This window comes from Scomber scombrus, chromosome 21 (assembly GCF_963691925.1).
Source record: "Scomber scombrus chromosome 21, fScoSco1.1, whole genome shotgun sequence".
Classification (NCBI taxonomy): domain Eukaryota; kingdom Metazoa; phylum Chordata; class Actinopteri; order Scombriformes; family Scombridae; genus Scomber; species Scomber scombrus.
In genome coordinates this window covers 21,718,926-21,740,635 of record NC_084990.1, presented here as the reverse complement: position 1 = coordinate 21,740,635, position 21,710 = coordinate 21,718,926, and the positions used below count along the sequence as shown (strand labels likewise).

Sequence of the window (21,710 nt, the reverse complement as noted above, 5' to 3'; positions counted from 1 at the left end):
TTCTTATAAACATGAAGTTGCAGGTTTGATCACACCTGCAGGCAACATTAGTGTCAGACGTTCAATACTATTCCGCTTCCTGCAGTACAATGCAATCAATTACAGCTGTCAGCAATCACATGCAATTCCTAGTTTTTTTTTTTTTTCTCATTACAATACTTTGCATGAAGTTAACTGATAAATAGACATTATTCAGAGTATCCTCACTTTACTTTTAGTGACTAAATGTTTACACAGTCAATATAGTCATATCATCATGGCCAACTTGTGTCCTCCTGGGTCAAAATTGACTGTATATAAAGCATAAGGTATAAATTATCACCCAATGCTGTGTTAGACCTTTTTTAGCCAACTCCATTTTCCCCCTTTTTTTGCGGAAATGATGGTCAATAGGCCTCATTTAAAGAAAATACACCTAATTTTTGAGTTGAGAACAGGAGGGATATTTGTTGTGATATTGCTGCAACTGATGGCGACCTCTCTCTGTTGTAAATGGCCAACTTATTGCACATTTTGAATGTAAGTCTGTTTTCTCTCTCACACTGTTCTGACAGTAATAATAATAACAATTTTATGTACATAGCACCTTTTAGAAAAGCTTTATAAAGTGCTTCAGGGTGAAAATCGCCTTCTTATATTCTTCCTGTTATTATTCTTCCATCTATCTTGAATATGTTTTGCTTAATGTATAATTTTTTTTTAATGTTGACTATATGTGCTAAATGAGGTAGTGGGACCTGATGCAACATGTTGCTCAAATGAGGCAAAAACTGTATTATACCTTAAATTAAGATTACACAGAAGGCTGCTATTGCTTGTTACATAAAGGCATCAACATTTACAGTATTCAAGTGTATTGTATGAAAAACGGTACATTACTATATGAAATTTACTGTATTTTGTTATAGCGTTTAATCACACTCACAGGGTCAGACATTAAATCTTTTGAGGTTTGAAAGGTAACAGTAGTTCACATCAGGCCTGAAATTAAAGTTTATTTTCATTAGTAGTTATTAAAAGTAAGGTAGATTACTACGTCTGGCTAATTAAAACCGTCCTCAGCTCTTATGTGTCTTTAAATTTCCCAAAAGCTGATTAGTGTCAGATTACTGTGGGTGACTTTCACTGTTTGTCCTCCTTACTAATAGCTGCTTGGCTTTGAAGTGCAACTTTCAACGCAAGCAAAGCCTGCGGTGTACAAGTACAACACACGATGACAATATCAGCAGAGATAGAACAACAACGCTAAAACCACAAACTGAAGAGAAAATCAATCAATAAAAAATAATGTATGATGCATAATCCTGAAGCAGCTTTTTTAGTCTAAAAGTGCCTTAAACTCACTAAATACTTTCACTTTGTTTTAGCTTTTAACTAGTTTTTCTATCAGTCACTACTGCACTTCTTTTAATAGTTGTATTTTACATATTTGTATTCTTTTTAAGCTACTTTTACTATGTACTATTTTAATTAGTACCATTTGAGTTATTGTTATTCTTATATTCCATCTAACATTACCTTTTTATTTCCTTCCTCTTTGTTTCTTGTTCTTTTTTAACATTGCTCTATGCTCTCCTTTATTTATGTAATTTATTTTAGTTGTATTAACCTTTGTGTCGTCCTCCCGGGTCAAATTGACCCCGTCTGTTTTGACTGTTCCTTCTTTCCTTCCCTCATTCCTTCCTTTCTTCCACCTGTCCTTCCTCCCTCCCTCCTTCTCTCTTTCTTTCCTTCCTCTCTTTCCTCCCTTCTTTCTTTCCTTCCTTTCCTTCCCCCTTCCTCCCTCCTTCCTTCCTTCTTTCCTCTGTCCTTCCTTCCTTTCCTTCCTCCCTCCCTCCTGCCTTCCCTTCCTTCCCTCCTTCCTCCTTTCCTCCATCCATCCTTCCCTCTCTTCCTTCCTTCCTCCTTTCCTTCCTTCTTCCATCATTCCTTCCTTCTTCTTCCCTTCCTTCCTTCCTTCCTTCCTTGACACAAGGACAACAGGAGGGTTAAAGCACTTTGAGCTGCATTTATTGTATGAAAGGTGCTATACTAATAAAGTTATCATTATTATTATTATTATTATTTTTAAATAAAACAAAATGAGAACAATGCATATCACTCTGACATTTATTTCATGATGGTAATTTATACATCATACATAATAAACGAGATGATGATTTAAAAAAAAAAAAAAAAAGTACAAACTAGGAAAACAACAACAGTACTACAGTATTGTGGACTTGCCACTAGCAAGTGATATGTTCTGAATATGTCAAACAGACTCTTGATAGTAAACCTTCAGTGACTTTTCTTCTCAAAAATCTATTACACTATTTCAACTCTGCATTAAATATTCAAGAAAGAAGAGAAGAAGAGTGGGGGAGAAAGAAAAAACAAAAATGGTCAGTGATGCAGGTTTTATTTGTTTAGAGGTGAGACTCTCCGTGTGTGCAAGACGACATTAAAGCTAAGACGTAGCTGAAATATCAATTTAACAGTCATCGCTAAGTGCAAATACGCTAAAAACATGTTTTGACTCCAATAATTTCTCTCAGGATATTCATCTCCACAAACATGATTTTGCCACACATTTATATATATATATATTATTATTATTATTATTATAATATCAAAGTCTCCCCTCTGAGATGAGTTTTCTAAGCTTAAAAAAAACTCCACTTTAATAATATTTTAAGAGAAACATTCCACAAAGTCTTCTTGGCAACTGTTTTTATCTTTATATTTAAGATCTAATGCAGCAACGTGATTTAATTCTATATTTATAGCAGTGAACAAAAACAAAAAAAACAGCCTTTTTTGGCCCTTTAATTAGTGACACACCAAGAGGAAAATAGTGTAAAGCTTAAAACTAAAAAGGCACAATCAAAATCTGTTAATTAGAACATTTCAAGTGCTGTTGTCATTATTTTATGTGTATATATATCTCTATATATATATATTTCTCTTTTTTTTTTGCATGTACAGTACCCAAACCTCACTGCTGTATATGTGGCTGTGTTTGTACAAAATGAGAACAAATGCATGTAAGTATGTTTTACTGTGGAGCATTTTCTGGTAAACATGATGTTTTTAAAGGACATTGCAGGTGACGTAAATGAGACAAACAACAAGTTAAAAAAATACAACCCCACAATGTAAAAAAAAAAAGAAAGTTGGATAAGTTTCTTGGCAGCGAACCGTCATCGTTATCCACCGTTTCCTTCTTCTGACGCCGTGGCGGAGCTGAATGAGGATTCAGAGAGGTATTAAAGTCACTGAACAGCACCGTGTCAATAAATGAGGCTCAGTTTGCCTCTGTCGTAGTGCAAGAGAGTCTAGCTACTGTTGCACTCTTGCCCTTCTTCTTTTTCATTGTGTGTGTCTCAGTTCTGGGCAGGCAAATGGCGCTCATAATTGCACTTGAGGTTACTTCATTTGAAAGCTAGATTTTCATTTTCTGGTCATTTTTTCCTTTTCCATCAGCAAACTTCTAAGCTTCCTGGGAGAGTTGGCTGTCGGTTTCACACAGCGCCGCCCTGCTGGTTACAGTAAGTCCTGCAGATCCCTCTCCAGGTATTTCCTCATTCGTAGACAGCGTGGACAGGAGTCTCCCGGAGCTTTGCAGGCCAGATGAAACACGGCTTTACAATCTTTACACCTGGATGACGGGAAAAAGAAAAAGAAAAAGAAGAAATAGCATGTTAAACTTAAAGAGAAGACATTTAACAAACAACTAGAAATCTGTCCTCTAGACCAGGGGTACAATCCAGCCCAATAGATACCCCAACGGCCCAATATCCTCACTTATATTTGCTCATTCAGAGTCGAGGCTTCTGATCTTCCCGCAGACGTCCAACTTGATATTAACTGACTTGCACCATGATTCAGTTTTAAAAAACAAACTTGCAAACATATTTTTTAATACTTTATTTATTGTCATCATTTCATTTTATAAATCTTGCATTATTTTATGATGTGATTAGGTGTGTATACATAATAACATTTCATATTTATAGCTATTAGTTAAAGTAAATCAATATTTTAAGTACAGATTTAAATTATTACAGTATATTGTGGTCATTTGACACATTTTATCAGTAGCTCTTACCAGGGTAACCCCAAGTTGTTTTGTAAATAGATACTTTATTATAGTAAGGTTATAATATATATATTATTATAGGTTATTATGCATTGGTTTTACTGGTCCGGCCCACTTGAGATCACACTGGGCTGTAAGAGTTTAACATGCCCACTCTTAACATTTTTCATTAATATTATTTTAGTTTAGTTTATTTTGCACAAGTTAAAATTGACACAAAAGATGACAAGATAATATACAGTGCAGGGAGATGCAGAAAACCTGAATATTCTTAATCTATCCAGATTATTTATTTTATTCTGACAATCTGAGCCCCACTCACTTTTTTTAGCAATGTTGTAACATTACATAAACACTTTTTAACTTTAAAATGTTGTTTTATGTCCATGTGAAAAGTTTTAATTAAATGTCCTGTGTATGTTTTTGTTAAAGTTTTATTTGAGCCTTTCAGTTATACTCTACTGCAAGAATTTAATTAATAAAATCTAATCAAATTTATTCAGGTTAAGAAAAAATGGTCAGTGCTTAAAAAATAAATAAAAAAATGGGCGCTATAATAATTAAAAATGTTATTTCTTTAAAAAATGTTTTTAAAAAATCTGTATTTGTACGTTACATCAGCCTGATATCTTGACTAATATAGCAACATGACCTGAAATGTTTCGGTAAACATGTTTGCCTTTGGCCTCAGAGACTTTTTAATTTTTTTTATTTACAATTGACGTCAGTGGGAAGTGCATAAAATTATGTATCGATGAAACTGTGAGCTGTAAAAACAGACGAGGACGACGAAGGCAATGAGCAGAAGGAAAGAAGCAGATTGTTCACAAGGCAACACAAACAGCAGCAAACATTTCAGACCAATCAGAGAGGCTCAAACAGTCGGAGAACAGCTGGTGTTAGACACATTTAGTTTACATCCAACAGTAATGAGGTGATAAGGAAACATGAAGGGAGAGCTCACCTGGTGGTGCTGTCGAACTGGAAAGGGAAGATGATGTCATCAGTGTGGCATATTTGGCAGATGAAGCCGCGCTGCGTGCACAGATCACAGTGGAACACGTGGTTGGAGGCGTACTGCAGAAATGTGTTCAGGTAGGTTGCATATTCGCCCTCTGCTATCTGGGAAAATAAAGAAAAAACAAGGAACACACATTAAGTTTTAAAGGTTGCAGATGATTGATGCAATAACTTACAACACGATTGACTCACTTGTCGTAAATCCATGACGCTGTAAAGATGGCTCGACTCCAACAGGTACGTTCGCTGCTTCATTCTGCAAGAGAATTAAAAAATATGTCTATAAAAATATAAAAATAAACAAGGTACAATGTAAAATACACACACACGAGTATAGAAGATACTGAGCTCAGAGGTGTAAAATTGAATTATTTAAAAAAAACTCCTTTGTTCCTTTATCAGCTGGAATATTAAATAATAGCTTAAAATAAGTAGAAGTTACAGTATTAATGTTGTTGATGACTTTATGAGATTGGGTGTTTCAGTTCTGGCTCTAGTACAAACTTTAACAGACTGATGCCTAAGTGAGTATCTTTTCTGCATTGTATGCTTCACTATTCTTATTATTTTGTTTTGTATTGTACCTTTGTATGTTTACTGTCTATGTGTGCTGGTGTTGGGCCCATATTTGCTGACGGGGCTAATTTAGCAAAGTTCAAGACAAATTTATCCCATTAGGACAATAAAGTAAAATAAGTAAGTAAAGAAAGTAAAGTAAAATAAAGTTAAGTTAAGTTAAGTTAAGTTAAGTTAAGTAAGTAAAGTAAATCAAGTCAAGTAAGTAAAGACAGTAAAGTAAGTAAGTAAGAAAATAAAGTAAGTAAAGAAAATAAAGTAAGTAAAGAAATAAAGTAAGTAAAGAAAGTAAAGTAAGTAAAGTAAAATAAAGTAAAGTAAGTAAAGAAAATAAAGTAAGTAAAGAAAATAAAGTAAAGTAAGTAAAGAAAGTAAGTAAAGAAAGTAAAGTAATTCAAGTAAATAACTAAAGTCAGTAAGTAAAGTAAAGTAAGTAAAGTTAAGTTAAGTTAAGTAAGTAAGTAAGTAAGTAAAAAAGTAAAGTAAGTAAAGTAAAGTAAAGTAAGTTATGTAAAGTAAATAACTAAAGTCCATAAGTAAGAAAGTAAAGTAAGTAAGTAAAGAAAGTAAAGAAAGTAAAGAAAGTAAAGTAATTCAAGTAAATAACTAAAGTCAGTAAGTAAAGTAAGTAAAAAAAGTAAGTAAATTAAAGTAAAGTAAAGAAAATGTCTGAAGAAGTCAGTGAGTAGAGTAAGTAAAGTAAGTATCTATATCTATCTATCTATCTATCTTCATCTATCTATACACACTTGGCTTGGAGTTTCTTGCAGGCTCCGCTGCGGCAGGTCAGCAGGTAATCTCCCAGCAGACGTAGTCTCTGCCTCAAGCTGTGAGCCTGACACATGGACTCAGAGTGCTTCTCCAACTCAGGGTTCAACTGCTCCAGGTTCAACAAAGGCTCCAGCTCCACCTGAGCCAGCAGCCACTGGGCCTTCTTAGACACCTGGACACACACACAAACACACACACACAAAGTCAGAACATGTAGCTTCTGGATTTGGGGTTAATGAGAAGGTGAATGTCTTTTAATAAACCTTAAACAAACCTAAAAAACTGAACACACGTAGTTAAAAAGTGATTTGTTTATTTATGTGACCGACCCACCTCTCGCTGTCTGAGGTCCCAGTTGTGCACCATGCGTGAAGGTATGATGGTAGTGTCGCCATGGTGACAGGACTCGCAGTAGTGCTGGCCCGAAAACTCGCATAGCCTGGCTCTGCTCCGGGACGGTCCGATCAGCTGAGGACAGCCTGCGTGGGACACGAAAAAAAAGAAAAGAAGGGGTCACACAAACGCCAGTCCTCACCCTTTAAAAGACTCCAATCATTATCATCAACTGGTTTTCAGTCATTACCAGAGTTTAAATGATTAGTTGATGAACAGAAAATATTAGGATAATCATTTCAGGTCATTCATTCTGAAGTGTGTCCCCAGCAATATCAATAGATAGATACTTATGGCAGCAACATCCACAGTCAAGATGGCCAAACATTACATAAAACATATGCATAACTATCCAGAGGGGGGAAAAAAACCCCCAAATAATTACTAAAAATCCAAAATGGAACTAATAGAAACGAAAATATGTGTAGTAAATTATAATAAAATACTCAGTGTGCAAAAAAAGTGCCAGAAAAAAAACCCTTAAAAAAATAAAAACACCTTTAAATATATCTACACCGCTCACAGTCTGACAAACACCACCAATAGTGAACTAAATACCTGCACACTTGAAGTTCTGAGTATCCAGCCCCTTCTCGGAGGGCACGGTGCACAAGTGAACCAGGAGCGACCCGTCTTCTTTCAGTCTGTGCTGCACCAGTCTGTGGAGATTTCCCGTCACCCCTTGCAGACGTGAGGATGCAGTCGTGTCCTCGGAGCCTCCGTCCTCTCCGCTGTCCAGATACGAGTCCAGAGCTCCTCGGATCAGACTCCTCCAAGAGCGCGCCTCTTCAGCGTTCTCCGCCCGCAGTCGGAGCGTCTCTTTGACGGTGAGGAGTTTAAAAAAGGCCGGCCCTCCTACAGAGACGTCGGGAACCACGTCGCGGATCTCCTCTATGGAGTGAGTTAGCCGGAGCAGCTTTCTTCCCTCTTGCACCCGAAAGCCTTTTAGAGCCTCCAAGGAGAGCGAGAACACGAGAGGGACCCATGTCCGAGCTTCAGGGTCTGTAGATAAATACAAAACAGCTTCTTTGATGGCGTCTGATTCTACATCAGCCGCCCGAGTCCAGTTGAATTCTTGTGGAGGAGGCGGCGTCTCCTGCCCTCTTCCTGTCCCCGTGTCGGAGGATAAGATGCCTCGCTCAGGGCTGGAGGGGGCGGAGGATGCGGAGGAAAGTGTACGATCATCCACTCCATTCTCTGCGGTGGGTTGCAGCACTTCCCACTGCTCGTCCACGCGAGACACCGGCCGGCACTTGTTGACGGCCTCTACGATCCGGTCCACCCAGTCCTCCGCTTCGTCATGATTGGCCGCCCGGAGGTAGAGTCGCTTCCCGGGGAAGAACAACTCGAAGCGGCCTTCGGACGTGGTGATGCGCACGTCCTCGCATCGCACCAGGGAGCAGTTGTCGCAACACGTCCGCTCCTCCGCGTTGAGGTAGAGGCGGAACTCAAAGGGAGAGAGCTCGCAGTAATGGTCGCGCCACAGTCCCATCGCGCCTCGCCGCTCCAGGTGGCCGAGCTTCAGCAAGCCTCGAAACGGGTTGAACTGCCCTGATGGACAAAAAGACGGACACAGAGAGAGTTAAAAAAAAAGAAGAAAGAAAGCTATTTCATGTATTTCCATTTTGTGAATGTCAATTTTGTGAGTTTATGATCAGATAATCCTTCATTGGTCCCACGATGGAGACATTTACAGCATTACAGCAGCGAAGTGGAGAGCAAAAATAGAAAAGGCATCAATAAAAAAATAAAGAACAATAAATAATACGCAAGTAAACAAATCTAAATTGCTTCACGACTGTCTGAAGCCACAAAACAAACATAATAAATCAGAATAAATGACATGACAAGCAGCAGTGTAAAATAGTAAAATGAAATTATGACAGATATATAGACAGATTTCTTCTAAATAAGCTCTTATAAATCAGTTTTTGTTTTGTCTTTAACTGAAAAACAACTTTTAGGGAACTGTGGAGACGCCAATGGACAATGTCTGAAGCCACAAGACAAACATGATCAATCAAAATAAACAACATTTAAAAAGGAAGCAGTAGTGGAAAGTAGTCAAGTTAAGGCCACAATTAACTATTTATAATCACTATTAATATCAGTTTTCACAACATAATTTCCAGATATAAACAGATTTCCTCTAAATAAGCTCTTTTAAATCAGTTTTTGTTCTTTCTTTAACTTAAAAATGACTTTTAGGGAACTGTGGAGACGCCAAGGGTTAAAATCAGCAATACAAATAATTAAATTCCATATTTACTGATATAAAATAAAAAAGTAACTTAAGCAGCAGTAGTTTTCATAAATTAGTATTCCTAATAAACACTGTAAATATACACTTGTTGCCTGTTACAGATCAATAAAACTATTAAATCTATTGATCTAAAGTCCAAACACTTCCCTGTAATAATAATAATAATAATAATAATAATAATAATAATAACAAAGTCAAGTTTCTAATTTCGTCTCTCCTCATTTCCCCCCTCTCAGCGTCACTTTTGGCTTTCTACCTTTTTCGATAAGCCGAGGTCTGGACTTTCCGCTGATGTCTTGCAAGAGATAAAACTTTATTACGTCCGAGTGCAATCAGGCCACCCCTCAATAAATGATGCAACGACGTGTGTTTTCCAGTCTAGCAGCGCTCATTAAAACGGGTGACTCAGTACACATTCCTGCCTGCAGGCGGTTTGTCCTGCTCGTCTACAGGTAACCAGGCAGGAGAAGACGACGATGTGAACAACGCAGCTTTTAAACTTCTAAGATAAATAGGATTTGCTCATTTTTTTATGAGGAAGGAAATGTGTTTTAAGCATATAAGGGTCAATGACGTATAAGGATTTTCAACAACTCAATTTTAGAATAATAAAAACAAGCATATCTAATGCAGTAGTTCAAACATTCAGAATATTGTGTACCTGAAAATTCATATTACAATTTGAAAGTGATTTTAGTGGGTTTTTCAAGATTAATTGGCACTGGCCTGAAAAAAAAAGTCATGTGGTGCGACCATGATTCATCTTGAAATATCTTATATAAATAAAAGATCATCATTTACAAAAATGTTTTAAAAATTCAAATACTTTGTTTCCAAACACTTTATATTACTGAAAACTTGTGAAAAGATGTGAAGCGTGTTAAGTAAATTAATTTATTTCAAGATGAATCATGTTCGCACCACATGACTTTTTTTAAGGCCAGTGCCAATTAATCTTGAAAAACCCACTAAAATCACTTTCAAATGTATAATATGGATCTTCAGTTACACAACATTATGAATGTTTGAACTACTGCATTAGATATGCTTGTTTTTATTATTCTACAAGAGTTCTATTGAGTTGTTCTAAATCCTTATACGTCATTGACCCATAAACAGTGTGTTCTGGTGAGTTATGCAGGGAACCTTTTACGTAAAAGACACAATAAATAAAGTTTAAAGGATAGTTACAACATATAAATTCTTAGGTTTTTATGTCAATACTTACATAACACTTCTTTTTAAAGGATATGGCTGCTAACTGTCAATAGATCTCATGTGCAGAACCAAACCAACAATGAATTAATCCACTTTTTAAGTATTGTGTTTGTATCATAATCCTGATAATATCTTATTCCTCTGTGCCCCCTAGACATCCATTGTTCCTAAATCCCAAAACCCAATAAGAACATTACATATTCCTTCATTATGAAGCTTTACGGGCAAATTAGTTAGTTTAGAAACGGCTCCAAAACAAATAACAGCGATCATGTTTTCGGTCTCTGGAGCAAAATTCCTTGTACGGCCGACGTCACCAAAACCATCACCAACGTTCAGTTTACAGCTTCTCTAAATTGGTATTAATCAATCAATTAATCAAACTTTATTTATATAGCGCCTTTCATAATACTAGTGTAGTTGAAAGTCCTTTACAGTTAATTAATAAGCAGATAATAAGACAAAGTGAAAACGTAAAGAAAAGGAATAAAAACAATGAGAGAATTTAAGCAAATAACAAATTAAAAGATTAAAAAATGAGACCAATGCATGCAAGAGCTAATATAGACAATTTAAATAAATAAGAAAAAAATAGATAAATAAAAAATAAGAGAAAATAAGGGGAAAAGTTAGAGTAAAAACCTAAGTTAAAATAGATTAAAAAGACAGCAGTAAAATGAAATTAAAGAGATAAAGTTGAATAAAAGCTATGTGTGTGATATGTAATGTGCCACATATCACAACCTCTGGACTACATTGTACATTGTAAAGAGACTTTAATACAAAGTCAATAAGTTTTAATATGTAGCACAACAAGCTAGCTTAGCCTAGAAACCTCAGTAGCATCTGCATTACACAGAACTTCTCTCTGGAGACTGAAAATGTGATCGCTGTTATTGGGTTATACTAGTAAGTAGATCAGTTTGTTATTGTTGGTTTGCACGAGAGATTCACCAGCCGTACTCTTTAAGGCTTTGGTCTCCCCTCTTTATTCCAGAGAAGCTGAGCATTGCTTATCTTCATACTATAAATCTCCCTTTTTGTTGGAAATAATAACTCATGGGAGACACACATAAAAAAAAAAACCCCCGACAGAAATCACCTCATCTCTGTTCTATGGAAACATGGAGTAATGTATAATACCTGTCTGTCTGCGATGGACGACGCTGGGAGGTGACTGGGAGACTTTGGGCTCAGGCGTGGGAGCGGAAGGAAGAAACTCCTCCTGGTCGGACACCTCCTCCAGATGTGGTTTGTAGATGTCGTCCTCCGAGATCCAGGAATGGGGGAGCTGCAATATAAATGACAGAGAGAGGTTGCTTTATCTAGCATGAAAGAATAATAATAATATGAAGGAAATAACATCAGCTGCAGCTTAAAACACAAGTTACAGTTCAGAAGTGCACTGAATGATCAGACCACAGCTTGTGAAAGACTACTTCCTGTTCGAGTCTTTGGGGTTGGTAGTGTGAGAACCATGTGACACCAAAAGTCAGGAGTTATTTCTCTGTGAAGGGTCAAACAGTATAAATTTAATCACACATCATTCACCATCTGACAAGCCGTCATGTCGCAACCTCAGTTAGTCCAACATTTGTAGTGTGACATTTCCCGGAGCTAACCCTGCTTGTGTTTCAAATCACATCCTTCCTCTGTGTAGTTCACTGTGTACTTACTTACTTGTGTCGTGCGCCTATTTCAACACAGCCGTTGTGCAGGTACCTACTTAGCAGGTGATAGCATTGGTGCTACCAAATCATTACAGACTGCTAAATCAACCCATGAAACCTACTGATGGCTTACATGTGACAGTATAGTGCTGCTTAGTGCAAAAAAACACATAAAGCATTTACATGATGCAGCGATGTATTATAAGAGCTGATAGGGCGCCACTGCTCAGCCATCAGCCAATTTTTCCCAGTGGTCACTCACGGTATTGCAGTGGGAAAATCGTTTTTCCCATAGACCACCATTATTAACAGGTCCTTCATTCCAACTGCAGTCAGACTGTACAATGCTGCACTATAGTTGCACTTTTAGGTCCTTTTTTTTGTTTTTAATTTTTATTGTTGTATATGTATGTTATAATTGCACTTTAAAGTCCTTTTACTTAGTTTATAATTTTATTGTTGTATATATTTGTTTTTGTTTGTTTGTTTTTTTCTATATCACTATTTTTTGAGCTGCTGTAGCAATTAATTTTCCCCACTGTGGGATCAATAAATGTATCTTTATCTTTATAAAAGAGACATCTATAAAACTGATAGGACACCTCAAACTGCAAACAAGGTCAATTGCAACTCTTCGTATTATGAATTTTGGATGTTTTGTATTTGTAAAACTTCCCTCGAGCCGAGAAAAGCGAATTTTAAAATCTATGACGTCATCACAATGTACAATATCCGAACTGCTCAGACCCTCAGAAAGTTTTAAATCATTGCTTAAGACTCGCCTCTTTGCCTTGGCTTTTAATCCTAGTTGAGTCCAACATCCTGATCATGCTTTTATCTATTCTGTTTTTTACAGTTTATCTGACTCATAATTGTTCTTTGATTTCATCTTGTGTTTTTTAAGCTTGTAACTGCACTTTGGTCAACTGAGGTTGTTGCATGTGCTATATGAATAAACTTTGACTTGGCTCGGTTGGCATAATGGGGAAGTAAACCTGGCAGCTAGAAACTTTTTTTTTGGTGTATGCGCCAGCTGGGCAACTGTCATAGGTTTGAAGAGGCGCCATTTTTGCCCCAGTGTCCAGATCCTTAATTAAGAGTACAAAGAGTTATTTTTTGGTTTTATGGAGGAAAAAATTACATAATAAAACACTACAATGGTCCAATGCTTCATAAGACAGGAGAAAGTATTTGCACAAATGATATTAAATTTGGAGAATGAATATTTTTGACATTTTGGATGAATATGTGTTGAATATATTTCCTTCTTTTTCTATTAAATTCATCAAATTTTAGGCTAAAAGAAGAAAAAAGTATTTTTTTACTGATCTCAGATGTGAAAATGTGTCAAATTTGGCCCTGAACGGTATCTAAGGGTTAAGTATAAGTACCGAAGTACGAGAGTTGAGACACAACAGAGTGTTTTAATGTTTGCAGGGTCGAGTAATGAGGCTAAACTAAAGCTAACGTTGTGCTTTATTTTAAACGCACAGACACAGACTCATTTGTTCTAATACAGTAGGACTAATGTGACTATTTGTCAGAAGCACAGTTTTGTCATTTGATAAAGTTTGTTCATTTTCCAGCCTGAAAAAGTTCCAGCTTTTAGAGCGAGACGAACTATTTGTCACTTCCTCTGTGCGAGGACACAAATAGTCATTCAGGAGCAAATACTGGATATTTCCCCATTCTGTAAAATCCTCATTACCTATTACCGCTTTAGGCGTTTCTGTATTGACACGTAGAAAAGGACAAACACAGTAAAATAGCAACAAAAAGCCATTAGTCAGCAAATAAACTTACTGATAGTGAATCTGAGGACAGTTTCCTGCTCAGCATGCTGGTGGAGCGAAGTGTGACCGGACGTACTGAAGACTCGGAGCTCTTCTCCAAACTCTCTGCCTCCTTCTCCTTCTGAATGAGCTCACTACTGTCCTCTGCACGTGTTGTTTGTTCTCTCTCTGCAGGCTCCACAAGCTCGGACTGTGCATCAAACTCCGACGAGACATTATTGCAGTCTAAAGAGGGAGCCTGGTTAATATGGTTCTCGTGGGGTAGCGGTGGGTCGGCGGATGTTGGCGGTGGCTCCGGATCAGAAAGCAGCGCAGGTTCTCGTGGCGGCTCTGAGAATTCTTGCGATGGCGTGGCGGGACTCTGGGTCTCGCTGTCGGAGCCGATGAAAACGGCCGTGTCAGATAACTGATCGGGACCCGTGCTGGAGACGAAGGAGTCTTCACGCATGGAGTCCTGACTGCAGTGGCCGCTCTCCCGATAGTCAGTCAGCGAACTGCAGAGACGAGGACAAGTCATGAGATAATGAACATTTGATAGTGAGCTTAGGATAAAGTGGAATACATTACTAAAACAGAAACTATGCTGAAGTGACTATATGCCCATATGACAAGGTTTTTCTTGCTGTAATCATTCCTCCTGTTCATATTGACCATTAGAAGATCTCTTCATAGTGTGCTTACAATGTAATTAATGGGGGACAGAATCCACAGTCCTCCTCCTGTGCAAAAATGTCTCTAAATCTAAAGTGAATGTGAAGCTTCAGCTGCCAAAATCAGTCAAATCAAGTAGATATGTTAGAAAGTAAGGAGATATCTTAGTGCCAAAGTCCCTCTTTTTGTTTCTTTCCTCTCAACTCTTAACAGGGAAACAATGGCCATTGAGATGCATTGTAAAACTAAAATAGATGTAACTTTATTTTTCAACACACAGACCAAAGACTGTGGATTTTAACCCTTACATACTGTTTGGCTCAAATTTGACCCATTTGGACATTTGAAAGCAATGAAAACACCCTAAATGACATTTTTTAAGCCTGAAATTTTATGACTTTGCCTAAAGTGGTCAGTGTTGGTTATAATGCATCTTTCACTTTCAATTTTACAATGAATTAATAGAAATAATGATGGCTTTCAACATGAGCTCATAATGTAATGTGAGTGTGAATGAACGACTGGTAAGATATCTATGAAGGGAAAATACACTGGTTAAATATGTGGTATCAGGGCTAATTATAAAGGGAATAAAAATGTCAGAATATGGACAGCATGAAAGGGTTAAGGGCTCCTTTTTATGGGTAGTTTTTGTTATATGAATGATTATAGAGTTCAAAATCCTTTTCAGCTTTTATATACACACTTGAATATAGTTATGAGACAGATGTTAAAGACTGTGAACTTATCCTTTAAGCTTAAGTCAAGGAAATGTTCTGTTAATGCATAATAAAGCAAACATTTTTATAACTTTATCAACTAATCCTATGAAAAAAAACACAACCAATAATATTTAAGTTTGTCTATTTATCCTCTCTGACTTCTTTATCATGTCTGTGACACTCAGTCTCAAATCTATTTGTTGCTACTGAAGAAATAAAACCTTAAATCTCAAACTGGAGCACTTGCTGCATTCGTCAGGGACTATTTTCAGTCGTGGAGTGAAACACATTCGGTGCTTTAGTGAGTATTTACAGCAGCAGGAAGGTGTACGTGGGATTAACTCAAAATAAACTAGCGTGGCTGTGTTCCTGGTAGTAAAGGAACATGTCACAGAGTGTAACAGTGGAGGGGTTTTTTGGTAGTTTTTGGGCTAAAGTGCAACTCTATGGCACAGAGGAGAATAAGATTAGTCAGGTTTTGGATACAAAGACGTTTCTTGTTAATTTAATGAGTAGAATTTGATCTCCGACATTCACAAAGTCACAGCTAGAGGACACACTCACTCTTTCTGAGCCCTCTTGGTGTTCGTATTCAGGTCCAGGTCACATGAAGACCACTGCTCCCCCGTGGGGCTGCGGGGGTCTTGACCCTGCAGGAGGCTGTCGGAGCTCAAACTGGAGGAGAGCTGAGAGGAGCCTGTAGTGTCCAGGCTCAAGTTAGAGGAATTGAGTGCAGTCCGACCCCCTTGTAACGCACTTGAACCCCTCCCTGTCAGCACCGGACACCCTCTCTGCATATCAGGAGCATCCGATGAGCTTGACGACTGAGATACTGTATCCCATGATTCTTTGTACGAGGGTTTGGAGGTGGAGTGGTCTCCTCCGCCATTGAGGGGCAAGTCGAGCACATCTGCCTGGGACAAGGGGCAGAGTCCGGCGAGGGCCAGAGGTGTGTTGGTCCACTCGTTGAGGACGGCGGACTTGTAAGAAAGGCTGAAGGTGAGCGAGGCGAGACCCTGGAGGTAGCTGAGCAGAACCTCTCGTTCCTCCGCGTTCAGGAGCAAGGCGCTGGGCTGATAATGCGCCCGCAGCTTAGAGTTCTCCCGAAACAACGAGACCAGGTAGCACTCCAGCAGGCCGTGGTTGAGGGCCAGACGCAGCCACGCACGGCAGCGACCCACGTCCGTGCCCACGAAGCTGATCTTCTCCAGCTCTGTGATCACATCGCTGTGGATTTAACAGAGAAAGTGAGCGAGAGGATGATTTTCACCAAATAATACGATTAGTGGCACACTTTTTTTATGTTAAAATTTTTTTTTTTAAATAATAAAGGTTCAAATAAATAATGATAATAATAAAAAAATAAGAGAAAAGGTTTACTAAATGTTACAGTAAAAAACTAAATAAAACAGATTGATTGTTTTTAAACCTTTTAATTGATTTTATTCTTTTACTGTTTTTACATCTGTGTGTTTTATTATTTTTAAGATTATTTTATACATCATGCACTATTACTTCCGTGCTTCTTGTTGCCTTATTAATTATTATTTATTTATTTATATTACATTGCCTCCAAAATCATCCACAGCAGGAACAATCACACATCACTTCTGACAACATACTTTTATCTGAGTCTTTCCTGATTCTAGTTAAGGTTTAATTTTTCTTGCTTTTATCTCCTTTAAATATGGTTTATCAAATTATTTTTATTTGTTTTCTTTTATAAACGCAGTTATTTTTAATGATTTGTGTATTTTGCTGCCTTGTGAAGCACGTTGTTACTTTGAATTTTGGAAAGTTCTCTATACATAAAGTTCATTAGTGTTATTATTATCATCACACCTCCCACTCATCACCTCTTAAATACACACTTCACAATACTGATGTAAATTCAAGACGACGCTTTGGCGGAAGTTTTGTGTCTGAACAACATGATAGAGGAACTTAAACTTGCAGTAAACCTCTAGGGCTCATTTTATATATATTTTTTTTAATTTACTTATATTATGTTGTGTTATTTTGCTTGGTTTTATTTACTTTTATCCCTTGTTTTATCAAATATGTTGTATACGCATGTAGATAATATTAATAACAATAATAATAATAACAATAATAATAATAATAATAATAATAATAAAGTTAAAAATAAAAGTTAAAAAATAAAGAAACAAGAAAAAAGTCAAATAAAACAATTAAGAGAATATAAAAAAAATTAGAGAGGAATAGGTTAAAAGAGACTGAACAAATGTGAAATGAAATAAAAGAGATGAAGTTTAATAAAAGCTAGAATAAAAACTGGGTTAAAAAAAAGAGATTAAAAAGACAAAAGAAACAAAAAGAAGATTAAAATAATACAGAATGATACAGGGGCTGAGGCATTACAGACTTCTCCCCGACTCACCGGTGGGTGACGGTCTTGAGGAGGTTCCAGAAGAACGGCTGAGGAAGGGGTCCTCTGTCTCCTTTCCTGCTCCGACCGCCGGCCTCAGTGCGGATGAACTTGCTCTTGATACCGTGGATGAAGATGGCCTCCAGGGCGGAGCAGAGGAGGTTAGCGTCGCCATCTTCGCTGGTTACCACGGCGTCCGACGTCACGTAGCGCTTCTGCAGGGCCTTGAGCGACTGCGCTAACTTGTCTTTGATCTGCGTGACGACAGAGTGAGAGAAATATTAGTTAGAAAGCTTCCTCGTGTTCAATAAGAGAGGTGAGGTTCATCAGTTGAGATGCATTTTCATTTGCAGCTGAGAAATACAGTCGGCACATTTTCCACATTCCAGTCTACAGTGTGTGACGAGATATTGATAGCCAGAGAGATAGAGAGAGAGGCCATGTGGTTGTGAAACATGGAGTGTAGATTACCTGCTGTCACATGACACCTACGGTCAGCTGACACTACACACAGAGCGAGGGAACATAAACAAACAACCAGCAGAGTACATTATGTAACAGACTGATGAGGGGAAACAACACAGAGCACTTGAAAAACAGCTGATCCAGGTGTTTTCCACCTTTCTGCTTCGCCTGAATGGGCCAAAAAAATGTGGAGGGCCACTTCATTCCCTGCTTTCTAACCATCGTCAGTCACTCACATTAACTCAGCTTATAAACAGTACACTGCCTGCAAAACTACACTGTTTAAAACACAGTAACTTAGTGTCAAATACATTAAAACACTTTAATAATAGTTCCGATACAGGATTTTTGGGACAGATGTAGATACCGATATTAAAAGTGTAAAAAATTCATCAATATATTGGCCGATAATGCCTTCATAACATATCTTTGTCACAAGTGTTTGAAAACCACCAAATGTGTATTTATGTATATACAGAATACAAACATAAACACACATTTTTTTGGTAATGATTCCTCAAAGGTGGTTTTCAATCGCTTGTGACAAAGGTATGTAATGGAGGCCATGATATTATACAGTTTAACAAACTCTATATATAAATAAATAAATCATTATAATTAACTATGAATTAAAAAAACTACAGAACAAAAAAAACAACATGCAAATATTAAACTTCAATTAAGGACAAGGGGTCACATTTACATAAAATGCAGCCTATAAAAGTAAAATTAAAAAAATATACCATCACATATCGTACAACATATTCACCGACCAACAGATAGACTCATATATCTGTAAAAGTCAATATCGGCTGACTGATATATGATTCGGGCTCTCACAGTAAATTCCATTAAATATGAATCATACAAAGCCTGCTGCACTTGTTCTCCCTTCTCATTATTACATTATTATTTTGCTTTTGCTTTCCGTATCTGGTCTCGCCCTTTTTAAACCCTTACATACTGTTCATTTTAGAGCTGTAAAAACATCTGATACACATTTAATTTAGCCGGACTTTTCCAAATGTGACACAGAATATGTAAAAATTGAATAAATGCATCATTGTTTGAGTTTGTGTGTGTGTTTGGGCAGATAATACACATTTTTTGTGCATGCAAATGTATAAATTTGACCTGAGTTTATTAAAAAAAATTTAAAATCACCATTCACAACATGTTGTAGTTTTCATATTCTATAAAAAATGTTCTCCTAAACCATAAAAACTTGATTGTGAATGTCTTTTTCCCCATAAATAAACAGACTACACTCTCTTACAGCTTCATTAAGGGTTAACACTAATAAATAAAGAGTTAGTTGAACAGCATGTAAGGGGTTTAAAGCATTATAATGTCTCGTTAACCTCCTTCTAAACGACACTTAAAATAAGACACACGGACAGACAATTACATCACACACTAATTAAACGTCACCTGACAGCAGGAGTCCATCCGAGCAGCCTGTACAAAGCTCGACCCTGACACCTTCACAAGTTGCACCACAGTGACAGTAGAAGAGAGGATGAGGAAAGCATTCACATGATCTCAGTGGTTTGTGTGTGTGTGTGTGTGTGTGTGTGTGTGTGTGTGTGTGTGTGTGTGTGTGTGTGTGTGTGTGTGTGTGTGTGTGTGTGTGTGTGTGGTGTGGTAATACCTGTTTGACATCTTTAGCCTCTTGTGGCGTATCTGGCATCTGTGTGGCTAGCATGGCAGCTCATGGGAAAACGTCTACTCCCACATGGCAAGCTGCAACACACACATAAAAAAAGACTTACTCCTTTTGGATATATGTAAAACAGAACAATCAGCAAGCTGTTAACGTTTATCTCTACCGAGCCCTGCCTCCCTATAAAAGCATTAAACTGTGTGTGTGTCTGCTCAAGCCCAGACATGTGATAATAAGGAAACAGTTTTTTTTCCACTCCTTCTTCCTCACATCATATTACTCTTCTCTTTTTAGCCTCAGAGCTATCATTACAGTTCCCATCACGAGATTCGTAATACTGTGACATATCTGCAATTTCATGGTTTTCATAGGGAGCGTTTTCAGTGAGTAACCACTTTGTATCTGGAGTCATGTGACAATGCTGTCTTTTTTTTTTTCAGGGAAGTGGCGACAAAAAGCTACTTCCTCAATCAAAACAACACAGTGAGAGCAAATCAGGATCCAGATAACGCCAATCCCAGACCCGGTTACATGATCAAAAAGCCAGATAAGTTGGCTCGTAAACACAACTACTGCCAAAGATACTGATAAGTATAGGTGTGATTTACTGTAAGGTCAAGGGTTGGGAAGGAAATAGGTAATAGGTCACAGGTTACTAGTTAATCTACTTAAGATGTAATAATAAGTCATGTAACTAGTTTAATCAAAGCAATGTAATTTATTACATTTGATTACTTTTCTAACCATTGTTTTCAGCTGTTAGGGTAAATGTTCCCATTAAGCACCAACATCTAAGTTCAGCTGTTTTTCATGGATACTGACATGATTTATAAGGGAGATCATTTCTTATAAAGCAACATTTATCTCTCATTTGAACATGTATTCATTAGTTCATGTAGATTTTGAGGGGAGTCAAAAGTCTGGCATGAGCTTAATTGGTACTGTGACACATTCCAAATAAGGTCCACATCATTTGTTATTCACAAAATATATGAAAAATATTGATTTAAAAGAATTAAAAACACTAATATATGTATTCAGTAACATGTTAAATATTAAAAAATGAGTAAAATCTTACAGGTGTGACTTCAGATGTAACCTCCATCAACATTTTCACCAGTAACTCTACTTTAATTACACATTGAATTAATCTTTACAATTAATTATCTTTACAAGTTATATAAATGCCCTCTTAGCCGCTGATTTTGGGCGTGTTTAAACCTTCAATTTCTACATTAAAACATCAAAAACGTGGTCAAATTAAACACACAGTAAAGAAAACAAGCTGCAGAAGGTGGAAGTTATGCTGCAGGGTTGTTATAAAACACATTTAAAGCATTAAAACAACATAGCTTAGCTTTCCTTACCGAAACCATTTAAAAGATCCAAAAGACAGCCTCGTATTTAAACTCAATTAATGTTACGTTAAAGGGAAAAGTTAATCCGAGCAGTCGCTTTCCATCTCTGCTGGTAAAAAGTCCTAAAAATGTAGATAAATTAGATAAATTTAGCATTAAGTTGTTTTGTTTTCAGCGAGCAGAGCTGCTGGCTGCAGACTGGTGCACTGTTGCATCATGGGAGCCTGACTGACACCGACGATGCATTCACTGACCCTTAAAGAAATCAAGTAAATGTGAAACACCGGCGCATTCACATGTCATACGTACAAATTAAACCATCAATTTCACTGTTTCTCACTTACTAACCCAAGGTTGTAACTTTGGTTTGAGAAAGTTACATAATAATGATAACTTTGGTTTGAGAAAGTTACACCCTTACCTAATATCATTAAGAAATCCCTGAGATGTTTCCTTGTTTAACCAGAAGACAATTTTTAGATATTGTACTCAAAAGGAACATAGCACTTATATTAATGTGCCTTGTGTCAAATCATTACAGAATTAGTAGATTTTATAATCTGGTTTGATTTTGTAAACATTAACAACAAACCAAAAGTACAAATGTAAGAAAACAAACTAATAACACACAAAAACAAACCTAACAAATAAGACAAAACAGTGACAACACTTAGTAG

At 37.1% G+C, this 21,710-nt stretch overlaps 1 protein-coding gene across 1 annotated transcript; it reads right to left on the bottom strand.

The window, feature by feature from the left end:
• Window positions 1-2,128: 2,128 nt before the first annotated feature.
• plekhm1 (pleckstrin homology domain containing, family M (with RUN domain) member 1) lies at window positions 2,129-21,216 on the bottom strand. The gene is made up of 13 exons (XM_062442494.1): window positions 21,043-21,216; window positions 19,664-19,755; window positions 17,560-17,801; window positions 15,723-16,385; window positions 13,796-14,279; window positions 11,466-11,613; window positions 7,400-8,392; window positions 6,782-6,927; window positions 6,427-6,620; window positions 5,294-5,357; window positions 5,046-5,203; window positions 3,471-3,640; window positions 2,129-3,439 (listed from the first exon to the last, which is right to left on the bottom strand). Exons 2-12 carry the CDS (start codon window positions 19,715-19,717, stop codon window positions 3,526-3,528), a joined length of 3,261 nt encoding a protein of 1,086 aa, XP_062298478.1. The 5' UTR covers window positions 19,718-19,755; window positions 21,043-21,216; the 3' UTR covers window positions 2,129-3,439; window positions 3,471-3,525.
• Between the last annotated feature and the right edge of the window lie 494 nt (window positions 21,217-21,710).